This window comes from Oreochromis niloticus, linkage group LG18 (genome assembly GCF_001858045.2).
Source record: "Oreochromis niloticus isolate F11D_XX linkage group LG18, O_niloticus_UMD_NMBU, whole genome shotgun sequence".
NCBI classification, from domain to species: Eukaryota; Metazoa; Chordata; class Actinopteri; order Cichliformes; family Cichlidae; genus Oreochromis; species Oreochromis niloticus.
In genome coordinates this window covers 32406670-32419661 of record NC_031982.2, presented here as the reverse complement: position 1 = coordinate 32419661, position 12992 = coordinate 32406670, and the positions used below count along the sequence as shown (strand labels likewise).

Below are 12992 nucleotides of genomic sequence, written 5' to 3'. Positions count from 1 at the left end.
TTAATATTTTAGACTCTTTATTTTGACATTATCCAGTTAAACAAATGATCGACACATATTACAGAACAGATTTTGAGACTAGAAACTATCACAGAAAATCTTTGCAGTTTGTATGCTGCCAAATAATTTACATATACTGAACAAAACATATTTTCATATCCACTCATTTTAAAGAAAAGTAGGTTGATGGGATCAATAGCTTGAGGGAAATCAGCATAATCTCCCAGCACCTCCATTTATCCATGGTTTGTATCTGTTCATGTTTGTCTTGAGGGTTTGTTTTATTGGGAGTAACCCAGAGCAGCACAGTGAACCATGATGCTCTTTAAAAAAAAAGAACAAAGATTTGTCCTAAAGAAAAAAATCTCATCTTATGAAATTAAAAACTAAGTTGGATCTCCACCAATCTGTGCTTTGTGCTATTATGTGAAGCATCTCTATGAGAAGAAGGGATGAAAACATGCTGGTGCAGGTGACATTGGCAGACGCCCAATGAAAGACTAGAATGACTCATAACACCAGATGTACTTTCATCCCTGCCTTTAAATGTGTCCGTTATTAATTCGCTCTACTAAATCCTTTTATTTGTTTTTCCTGCTGCTTCTTGCAGAGAAGGCCTGGTTTGGGTTGACATCGACTGGATGGATAATGGAGAATGTTTGGATTTGATTGAGAAGGTATGCAGATGATTCAAAATTTGGGAGGTGGCGGTCAAATATTGTTGTGTCAGTGATTAAAAGAAGTGTTTCCACGATCCTGTGAAAACAAATATTTCCAAAAAGTGCAGTTGCAGGTAATATTAGTTATTGATTTGACCTCATTGAGACAGCGGTTATTTTGCTTGCGTGGTGGTTATATTATTAATTTAGTGGTAGACTGATACTATTTTACAAAAGCAAGAAAAAAGGCAGTGATGAGATCAGAGTAGACAAGACATGAACAAGAAGAGCACAAAGGTGGTGAGTGTAGAGACATTTAAGATGATGATATAAATCATGGTGATGACTGCTGATGGTAATTAAATCTGTGTTTCCATAGAAACTGGGTCTTCTGGCACTGATGAATGAGGAGAGTCACTTCCCCAAAGCCACAGACGACACCTTGCTGGAGAAACTCCACAGCCAGCACTCAGTATGTCGCGCTTTACTTTGATTCACTTTGGCAGCTTGAGCTTCTCCTTTTAACTGTTGGAAAACAGGCTTGAGTTCAGTCCCACACGTGTATCTATTTCCCTCTTCTTCTTTTTTTTACATTGCTTTAAGAATATAAGGTCTATAAAAGTGGTCGCACCTATCCTTAGAGTCTTAAAAATTTTGCTGTTTTCATTTTCACTTGTGAGGGATCTTAGTTTTTTAAATGCATGTCTTAATACTACTAATACCTAGTTAGCACTACAGTTAATTAATAAACCCAGACTCCTTTATGGTGGGGTGAAACCCAATTTTAAATATTCCTCAGACTTCTGCGATAATGTTCAAATGAATTTCGATCAGTGCCTCAAATTTCACTCAACTTCACATCTACTTTCTCCGTTTCCATCTGATAAATAACTGGTAAACTGGGAACTTCACGGTGTGTCGCGTTACATGCTGTGGTGCAGCTTCACGTCTAATGTTTCAGCTTCTGTTGCTGAGAGGATATCGATCGCTTCGAGCAAATAGCGCTGCTCATTTCTTGGCATTTGGCTGTGGAGCAAGCAGCTTGATTTGATTTGACTCAACACTGATGTCATTGCAAGTAGTAAAGAGGAGCAATACTTTGAGTGAGTGGGAGCTCTTTTTTAATGTTGCTAAATATTTTCTTGGCTGTGCTTTTAGTGCAGCTTTACAGCCTTGTTATAGAGGATTCAGAGCCAGTAAATGACTCTTAGATATATTAAAACCAGAGAGAAGAGTGTTAAGTGGAGACTCAAAAAGCAACGGTGGGACTTGACTGGTAATTTTTAGCATTAGGAACAAATATTTCCCTCAGTTTTATGCAGGTATGACCTCAGTCATAAAGCATGCTTTCTCCTACAGAAAAACCCTTTCTATGTGAAGCCACGTGTTGCTGTGCACTACTTTGGAGTCAAACACTATGCAGGAGAGGTGAGACCATAATATCAGTTTGTTTATTTTTTTTATTGTTGTGTTTTTGTGGTTTTAATGGAGCACATTGATTTAAAGTAAAAAGCCCCAAAGCAAATCACATGTCCAGGTGCTATTCGGCTTTTTATTTGCTCCAGTGAAAGCCTCTCTCTGACGCACTATTGTGGCTTGGCACAGGTGGTGTATGACGTGAGGGGGATGCTGGAGAAGAACAGAGACACCTTCAGAGACGACATCCTGAACATGCTGAGGGAGAGCAGGTAGGCCCTGCTTTGCATTTTTGCATTTCTATTGTTGGATCACACATTTATTTATTAAAATAAGGTTGGAATTAAATTATCTTTCAAAAGGAAATGGGTATACATCTCATATTTGTTTAAGATTTCAAAAAAAATCAGACTCAAAAGCATTTTCCTAACCCAATAAGGGTTTAAGCTGCGTATGCATGTGTATAGATGCTTGTGCACAGCGCCTCTATGTGGCCTCTACTGTTTCCATCAGTTAAAAACATGTTTTTTTTTCACACCAATAATCAAAAACTGAAAACTAGAAATTGGACAAAAATTTGATCAGAACTGACTTTTATGTAACCTTCACTTTGTTATCACCTAAATAAGAGGGGCTGGTGCTGTAAGTATTAACTAGGGTGACCATCCCACCTAAATGTGGGGCAAACACTGTTTGTGTGGGACACAGTGAGACATGTCAACAATGCAGAGAGGTAGTCTGAATGTCCAAGTTTAATTTCACTGTTATATCAGCTTCTGTCTGATTTTAGGGTTTCGGTTTGGATGTATTCAAAGATTAAATTACATTTTTGAGCCACATCTGACATGTTAAGCAGATATACTGTAACATATTTCCCCCCGTGTGAAATTGAAAAATAACTCTAGCAAAAAGGGCAAAAACTTTATTTCTCAGAATAAACAGCTGCTTCATTTCCCATCATATTCAACAAAATCTGTAAAGCTAGAGACTTTTTGGTGATTAGTTTTTTTCCTGATGTGCCTGGCATTAGACAGGCTGATCTTCTTCTGACTAGAATAAAAACCCTTCCTTTCATATACACTGGGAAAAAGCTAAACTTTAGAAAAGCACTTGTTCTGCAGAACCACTTAAAATGTGGAACATTGTCTAAAAATGTGGGATGGAGGCGAAGCTATAAAAATGCTATTCAGTCCCACATAAACAGGGTCATCTGGTCACAATAGTGTTAAATTTGACTTTTACGTAACAACACGATTGTCAGTTTATTTCATTTTTGTATTTGCACTGCGAATTTCACATCACACTAATTCCAAGTATTTGCTTCTGTTTGTCAGGTTGGACTTTGTCTACGATCTGTTTGAACACGTCCTGAGCCGGAACAAACAGGACACTCTGAAGAGCAGCATCAAGCACAGAAGGCCCACAGTCAGCACCCAGTTTAAGGTAAGTCACAAATAAACAGTGTGTTTACTTTAAAGTCTTCCTGAATCGTCCTCTAGCAGTGCTGAATGCTGCAGCTGGCGGTTCAGACACAGCGAAGTTTGCCGATTGATCTGTATTTGGGAAAGTTGCACAGGTGTGTAGAAATCACCAAAAGCTATTTATTAGCAGCAGTGGGAGTTTTGCTACAGTGGCACAAATTTTAGTAAGAGAGGCTGTAAAAGAAAGAGTGATAATAGGAAGAATTGCATTAGGAGCAACAGCAGAAACAATTGTTAACTACCACCTATTCAATAATGTGCAGTTGCTATGGTAGCAGCAGCGACTACTTTGAAAGTAATAGAGAGCGCTTGAGTAAAGTAGTTTTTCCAGATAAAGAAAAACATGTGACTTGGTTGCGATAGTAATTAAAAGATGGAATATGGAGATGTCTATGAGGTCACCATTGTATAGCAAAGTTGTCTCTAAGTCTCTTAAAGTGATGCTGTCATGATGTTTTGTGATCTGACTGAGAAACTGACACCACATGCTCATATGGTTGCATATACTGCTTCATCATGAGCTTTACTCTGAGTGGGCCCATCAGTAACAAAATGAACATTGTGCTGTAGTGAGTAAGACTTCAAACTACAGATTGAGATAATAGACTCATCAGGAAATCATTTAAAGGTGTAATAAATCAGTTTAAAAGTAGGGTCATTTTTGCATAGAATTCTATACAAAGATTTATTTTTGCAGCCAAAGAGTCTCCCCCTGCTGGCCATTGGAAAGAATGCATGTTTGAGGTACTTTCTCGTAAGCTTCTCTTTACAGACCAGGAAATTGCATTTAATTTTCATATACAGTCTGTGGTTATTACAGCATCAGTAGTTGTTATAATAAAAGTTTGAGCTGACATAGTAACAGAAACAGTGGTTGTAGCAGCAATGTTGTACAAGTTGCAATAATACTATAAGGATTGAATGAAATGTGTAAAGAGTCGTTATCTCTGAGTGCTTCTGTTGGATGTCACAGTAGTTTCTGCACATGTTCCCACACCTTTAGTACTGGACGTGTTGTAAATGTTTGTAAAGATTACAAGTTAAAAAAAGGTCAAAGTGACATAAATTTCATCATCAGACGGCGAATGCAGAGCTTCGTCCTGTATTCATGTACCCTGCTTGTTGTGGAGCTCACTCAGTAAGGATACCAACTGTGCCTGCATCCTCAAAGCAGGCTGGAAAATAGTGGAATAGGAACAGCTCTGTCTATAGTGTCTGACGCTCTCTGTGTGCTCAACTGCAAGAGAGAATAATGCTCGCCTAAGCAGTTGCAGTAGTATCTATGGTGGATACAGGTCATAAAGAATTAGCAGTTGTTGCAGTAAAAAGTGTTAGCTGTAGTAGATGGCTGTAATGGTGGCCGTAACTAAAGTGTTTACACCCATTTATTTTCTTACAGGACTCTTTGCACTCCTTGATGGCCACGCTCAGCACTTCCAACCCATATTTTATCCGATGCATCAAACCAAATACACACAAGGTGAGTGCTCACGAACACACACAGCTTTGCCTCGAGCACACATTAACACATCTAGATGTTGGGCCGTGGGGAAGTCTCTGTGGGATTGTCATTTAATAATCAAACAATCCTCCCCCCACCAACGAGCCGCAGACAGGAATGAACAGTGTATGGCCCTTCTGGTGACCTTTCACCTTCGGTTGCTTAGCAACAGGCAGGAGAAGTAGAGAATGCAGGGTTAATGTACACAAATGATATACTGGGACTGGTGGGATTAAGTATCTCTGCAAACTAAGGATCAACCAAATCTGCTGCATATTGTATTTAGTAATGTTAAATGAGTGATTTGAGTTGTTCTTATGAAATATTTCCAAATTCTTTGCATGATAACATTTGGCTTTCGGTTTCTTTGTTATAAGGATTGGAGGAAGTAGAAAACAACACAATAGAAAATACAATAATCCATGTGGTCAAACACGAATAGGGTTGAAGTTGTGACAAAGATAGATTCAGCATCAGTATGGCATGTGATACCATTAGGAATCCTGAAGTGCCCTATTCCAGATAATAACCATGAATCCAAACTCTCCATTATGCTCTGAGCTAACCATCACCAGGTTAATGCACCTTACCTAAGTTACAGCTTGCTGGCTAACAACCAAGAAGCAATCTTGGATGTAAAAAGTTTGAATATGAATACATATAAAAGTCTGTTTTCATGTCCTAGCTTGAAGCATATATTTCTGTGATCTTATGTTTATCTTATTAAAACAGATTTTTTGGTGATTTTCCATCATCTGACTTCCACTAAAATTGTACGTCCTTATAAAAGCTAATTAGCCAACATAATCAAGGCTATCTTAGAGTCTGAACAGAAAGATATGTGGCTAATCTAACTTTTACTGGTTTTGTAAATGGATCAAAGAGCTGAAGAAGAAAGAGGGAACTATTTTGTTTGTGTATAACTACTTTTAACCTGTGTTTTCCAGCAGCTGTCTCAACAGATTTTATTTTACATTGTCAGCTTTTTTGTTTTTTTGTTTATTTTTGTGCTCAGTGAGAATTAATAATGAGCCACAACAAAGGTATAATGTATTTTTATACAGTTTTGGTTCAGCGCTTGTAACTACATAGTTCTAAAACAGTGTGGTTATGTAATATTAAATGACTGGCTTGCTTTAAAATACGAATCAGTCAAAATGAACCAGTATAGTCGCAGATACTTGTTTAGTGCAGCAGAGAAGCCCTCAGCTTTTCAGAAACGGAGCTGAGCTGAAGCTGGAATCTGAAAATGGAGCATGACATTGGATTGTCGTTTTGTTTGCTTGGTTGTCAGTTTTCTCACACATACTCTCAGCAGCTGCCTCTTTTATTCCACCTTTTTGTGGTGTATTTCTTTCTAGCTCCTACCTGCTGCATGTTTATCTGCAGGCTGTCGTTTATAGAAAACGGTTTGAAATTGGCCAAATTTCCCAGGGTGCTCGTGTATTGACGGGTATCATCAATATTTGTCTGGATGCCTCGCTGCTTCTTTAACGTCACTGCAAGTGTTGAATGCGTCAAGCTGAATTTGAAATACTCTCATTGATTGTTGATGCCAGTGATCATGTGCTGCCCAATAATTTCCCTCTGCTCATCGACTGTCTGGCAAAAGTTAATTGTTATGTTAATTAACTTTATTTTCTCTAACCACAAGGTCCCCAGTGATACTGTGAGATCATAAGCATTTTAAACTGGTTTTAGTTCATTTATGAGGAAAGTGTAACATTTTACAGTATTATATATTATGTTTTTAATTTAATAAGAATTCTTTATATTATAAGTGCTCTTATTTTGCTGTTCATTAAAGCTTTCAGAGATATCTCTAAATATCGGTTTGACTATTAGTCTAAAAAAACCAAAAACGTCCTTAAATATAAGAAAGACTCTGCTTCTCAGCCACAGTTTGTCTTTCTTCATCATTATCTTACAATCACTTTTAAAAGAAAATGGAAAAAAATAGAAGTAGAAGAAAGTAAAAGTCAGAGTTGAAAGGTCAGGAAACCATTAAAAGATGGTCGAGGTATGACTGGATTTTTACTGAAAAAGAAGAAAAGACTTTCAGGGAAGTTGAAAATCTGTGGGAAGTCGTAGGTGGTGTAATTTGTCGATCCAGGCATCAACACACACACACACATTCTGAAGTGGGATCTATTTCCGCTGACAAATCCAACTGATATCAGTTCTGAGATTTATGGCACAGCTGTGGTATTTAAACTGTAACTATTTGCTTTATGTTGTTGAGCCTTTATTTCTCTGCTGGGAAGCTGTGACGAAGTCGGACGTGGACACTCGGAGGTTTGTGACGCAGATGTGGTGCATCTGCATCGTCACTGTGAGCAGTTCTGTGTATGAAAGTGCCTCTGTCGTCTCTGGAAGTCGTCTGATTCACACACACAGTGGGCGCTTCTGTTTCTGTGTGTGTGTGTGTGTGTGTGTGTGTGTGTGTGTGTGTGCGTGTGTGTGTGTGCGTGTGTGTGTGTGCGTGTGTGTGTGTGTGTGTGTGTGTGTGTGTGTGTAAAGAGTTTTTGTCTGTTCTTTGTGCATCAGCAGTACATATGAGATGGTTGCTGCCATGAAAGTTAAGATGCATTTTTATTTTTTCCTTGGAGAACTGTAGTGAGTGTAACAAGAATAAAACCTATAATCTATAAACTAAATAAAAATGTTATTTTTAACTTTTTTTTTACAGTTTAAATATTTTTAACTTTTTTTTAACATAATCCGAGACATGAAGTAAAAAGCTAATCGCACCTCTTCATTCAGTAGTTTGTAAAACCACCTGAAGCAGCAATATGACTTTTATCAGTCTCTCACATCACTGTGGAGTAATTTTGGCCCACTCTTCTTCTGTGCTTTCATTCATGCACAGCTCAGGCTGCACCACAGTATTTCACTCAGGCTGAGGTCTGTGCTGTGACTGATCTCTCTGTGAGAGTTTGTGCTGATACGCAGTGTTTGGTTTTCACCGAACGTGCCACTGTGCGTAATGGAAGGGCGAACATCTTCACCTTGGTCTTATCTGTCTGAAGAAAATTGTTCCAGAGGTTTTATGGTCTGTTCAGATCCATCTTTGCGCGCTAAGCTTGCAGAGTCTAAGCTTGTGATGAATTTGCTCAGAAGATCGTGGAAACTAATGGCAGCAGTAAGGTTGTACTTTTTTGACTGTATATTGAGAGACATTATATTTGTTATAGAAGACAGCAGGCCAAAATTGTAGCATCGAGTGAAAAACCCTCCAATTTAAGACCGTACTGTTAAACAAATGAACAAATCACAGATCGCTTTGTTGCTTATACCAAAAAACACACTACACGATGTTCTCATGAAAAGCTTTTAAGGTTATATTATACACAAAGATGCAGCGGTAAGAAACACAGACGGAGTATCTTGACTGTCCGCTGCGAGTCCAGCTGGACAGCCGGCGTGTTTTTATGAGGCGAAACACGAGCGTCTGGACTCCTCTTCTGATCGAATGTTAAACAAGGCTGGGTGATGACTCCTGAGTGGAGCTTAATGTAGTGGGGGCACGAGTTGGAGAGAGGATCAGCTGCTCCCCAGGGGGATACAGGGGTCAGAGCACCACAGCACGTGGCCCCTAAAAAGCCCTCGAGAGGCGTCCCTGTCATCTGCCCGTTTGACTCAGAGCAGGTGTCAGAGGGAGGGTGGTGGGGGAGAGGTGGAGGGATGCAGTGAGTGTGCTCATGTGAGCAGCAGTAAAAGTTTCAAACATCTGAAAGTGAAAACCTCATTCGACAAAAAAAATTAAAAAATAAAATGCTCTTGCTCCAAAACGTCCCCTCCCTGTTTCAACATTTAGGACTTTCAGGAAGATTTTCAGGAACTTCCTGTAAGTCTAACTGTAAACTAAGAGCTTTTTTGGCTGCAGTGATGTAATGGTTTGTTGAAAGGACCTGCATGGTCAATGGGACTCCTGCAGATGGTGAGTGGAGTCTGTGGAAATATCAATATATAGACTGAATGCATAATGGAAGGGACCGTTGGCTCTGAATACAACGAGGAGAGATATCAGCATGTAAAATGCATTTGCATGTGCTGGACATTTTCAAATAGACTCACTCTTAAGGTTCTTTAACACTTGATGCTCTGTATGTTTGAGCCCAACGGCCAGTATGTTAAATGGAAACACTGGCACCGTGCCTACCACAGACTGTGGTCCAGATCAGGCGCAGCACGCAGATGTACAAGTTATCTATAGTAAAATGAGGAAGTGTGACCCCAATGAAGATATCGTGTCAACATTACTTCCCTTTTTCAAACAGAAATTGTAACATTTGCATCCCTGCATGACCCGTTTGAAGACTTTGGCAGCGTTGCTGTTTCTGGTGAACTGACAGACTAGCAACTGCAAAAACTTAATTTAATTGGATGACTTTCCCCCAATCTTAGTGCAACTAGCGTAAGTAATGCAAAGCAACAGATCTTCAATTCAATGTGCAGCAAAACACAACATCACCCTGTTCAAAGTGTTAAAGCCTGAAACATGGACACAGAAGAGTAATTTTATTTAAAAGTGCAATGCAGTCACACGCAGCAGAGCTAACATATAAACTGTTTTGTTTTCCCTGAATACACCAGACCAGCCATATTTTTGGTGGGTGGGGTCCTTTATCTTTCTATTTTGTGACATCCTCACTGCCTGTTAGATGACAGTCAGAAGGATTTCTGTTGGATAAAAGGATCGTGTTCAAATTCCAGCTTTCACGGACATATTCCATTTTTGTCTGTGAGCTGCATCACCTCAAATTCATAAAAGGCTGTCACCCTCATCATCCTCACTCATCAAATGCAGTCGACCGTCACCACAGCATCCCCGCCCCTCTCTGTGTGTCTGCACTCTCTGTGACAGTGACAGTAATAACAGTTGAAGCTGATCACAATCTATTGATTTTAGTTCTTGTTTTCATCAAGCCTGACCTGTATTGACCGCACATCGCGTGTTTCTTTGTCCCTCTGACGAATTTCATTCCACACACTCCTGTATGTATACGTGTATATTGAACATCTTTGTAATTACTGGTAGTAATCAATCTAAATCACAGTCTGTGGCATTTAGTGTTTCCGCGCTGTAGAAAAATAGGTATCCAAAAAGAAAAGGTGTTAATCTTCTGTATTTTCATAAAGAGATGCACTGGATGAACACACCGCTGCTCTGTTTCCTGTTTGTCATGTCATTAATTGGGCTTGAAGGCTTAAAGACCCCGAGTTGACAGAAAAGCCTGCAAGTCTTTGCATTGTGAGTACGTGATGATTATTATAATTAATGTTTGAGGGCAAAGCAGTAATAAGGTTTGGTTTGGTTAATGGAGGGATAATGAAGAGAAAAAAGCTTCTCTTTTTGCCATGTTTCCATTTATGCCAGAGGAAAAAATTGTTACTCCTAGATTTGGAGTTGTAGAATGTGTGTAGGCCTCTAATGGGCTTCACTTAAGTGGCAACTTCTGGGTCTGAAAAATGAAGGTAATTAAACAACTGAACCATTCCAGCTTAAAGGAAATGAATAAACACTCGAAGGAACATTTATCACGCTTTGTTACAAAGTTACAGTGTGGAGTGTGTGATGAGAAGAGCAGAAATTAGAAACACAACATGATTTGATGTGAAGTTTATCATAACTGAAATACTGCAGTGCCTTTGGGTCCTCTGTTGTACCAAGGATCCAGTCTGAGGCAGCATCTCAGCGCTGAGCGGACACAAAAGTCACCTCCCTGTTTGAAAGTAAACAGCCTGCTCTCGCTCCCTCACTCTCTCCCCTTCACACACACGCGCACACACACACACACATACACGGACACACACACACACTCCGTCAGGCCCGACAAGTGGCCCGCACAAATTAGCCTCAGCAGGAGATGCATCACCATGGTAACCATGGCCCTCCCTCTCTCCACTCACACAGAAAAAAAGGGGGGAGTGGAGTTGTGGGGATTGAAAGCCTTTGTTAGAGTCTGTGTTGGCAGAGTGTGCATGTGTGTGTCTGAGGAGAGAGACGGGGAGACGGACAGCAGCTTTGGGAAGTTTTCTGTCATTTGCCTTTAATCTGAAAAACCCTGAAAGATTGTGGCGTGGAGGAGCTACGATGCAAGGTGGGACTGATGCAGGCTTTGAATGGGAAGTGGTGCGTTCAAGTACTTGCTTGTTGCATGGGGATTAAATGTCAAGCGGTGGGTTTTAGTGCTGTGGTATGAGGGGAGATGCATTGGTGTGTGTGTGGCTACATGACAGATGCACAAAGCAGGTCTCAGGCTTTTCAGGCACATTTCATTTCCACTTTTTGCAGACAAATATATTATATTATCCAGGGACACATGGGTTCAATTGGTGGTTTTAGAGGAAATGTTTGAAATCCATGCTTGTATTTTAATGTCTAAAGTTGTTTTTTAGGGCTTCAACTACAGACTTAACCAAGCTAATCAGGCAGTGGGGTGCAGGAGCAATAAGAATCAATCTATACATTTCTGAAGTTTGGGTAAAAACGTGTGAATCTGTTTAGGCTGATCTTTGTTTCTTCTGTGGTCCAAGTATCTGTGAGCATATTAGTTATGACTCTGTCCAGAAAAAGATGCAAGCATGCATTTCTTAATTCATTTAAATGCCGGAATTATTCCCACCAGTGTCGTTATTCCTCTGTAACTTCATAAAGCCGTGCACTGGAGGAACACACCGCCCTTCTGATGTTTTCTGTTTGTCGTCTCATTAATTGGACTTGAAGGCTTTTAGTCCCTGAATGATGCACACTGCATTTTGAGGAGAAGCGACACTGGAGAGTTAAGAGGGAACAGTGAAAGCATTTGCTTTTTGAGTGCGTGATGATTGTTAGAATCAATGTTCAAGGGCAAAACAATGGTAAGGTTTGATTTAGTTAATGGCAGAATAATGAAGAGGAAAACGACTGTGTGTGTTTGCTAAGAATGCACTTGTAGCATGACTGTGACTAGTTGACTCTTTAGTTTACCTTTTCTACACAATTGACATTTTTTAAAGGCACTATGGTGGGACGTCACTTTATAGATGTGTTTTCTCTTGTGTGGTGTTACTTAACGTGTCAAGTTGTATGATTTATTCCACGATTTTTAATCCTTTGCTTACTTACAATATTTTACATGTGAGCATTTGCTGCTTTTGTTTTAATTATATCATTGGAGACTGAGTCCTTTTGGATTTTAGACCAACAAATGATCTCACCATGAGATTTTGGCCTTCTTCTAAACACTGCTTTCAGACAATGCATTGACCGGGCACTCACCCAGTGAACTAATTGATGGATTAACTGATAATTGAAATGTCTTCTGCATCAGGCTGCACTTTTTTTGCTGGTTTATTGATGGTTTCTCTTTTTTGAAGTATATCAGGGCTCTTATTTAGCTCAGACCTATTTGCTGGATCTCAGGTTCAGGGTTTATTAAAACTGATACGCACACGAGAGAAGGTTAAGAAGTTTTGTTCATTAGTGAAAAATCAGCACAGATATTGTCCTGTTTTTATTTATCCAGCAGATTTGCCAAAGATGAGCCACTAGTGGAAAAGTTGTTTTATTAGTTTCATTTCAGTTGCATTGCCTTTCTTTTGTGCTGTTGATATTACCAAGAAATCCAAACCCACAACAATCCTTCTTCAAAGTGGATTTAACTCTAAGTCCAGCAGGGTCAGGGTTTTATGTCCACCTGTGAGCGAAAACATTGTTTCGGGGGATTCCCCGAAAACTCTTTGGAGGAGCCCCACTGAGCAGTGAGTGATAATCCAGCTGGCTCCCACAGTCAGACCTGGATGCTCACAGGAAAAGAGCCTTCTGACAAAGAGAGGTTTTGGGGCTCTTGACGCCTTCAGTCGTCTCAGTAGAGCAGGAATGTTGATCCTTGCAAAGATGGAAAGGCTTCAAATACATTCAACTTTAAAGGTGTTTGTGTATTATTTGTA

General features: G+C 39.7%; 1 protein-coding gene across 1 annotated transcript in view; it reads left to right on the top strand.

Annotated features, from left to right (window-relative positions):
* The window catches only part of myo10 (myosin X), a 127242-nt gene that overhangs the window by 89040 nt on the left and 25210 nt on the right, over window positions 1–12992 (top strand). The window contains exons 14-19 of the mRNA XM_019353980.2: window positions 611–677; window positions 1039–1131; window positions 2019–2087; window positions 2265–2347; window positions 3410–3518; window positions 4956–5036. Coding sequence (XP_019209525.1) covers window positions 611–677; window positions 1039–1131; window positions 2019–2087; window positions 2265–2347; window positions 3410–3518; window positions 4956–5036 — 502 coding nt within the window. The remainder of the gene's footprint in view (window positions 1–610; window positions 678–1038; window positions 1132–2018; window positions 2088–2264; window positions 2348–3409; window positions 3519–4955; window positions 5037–12992) is intronic.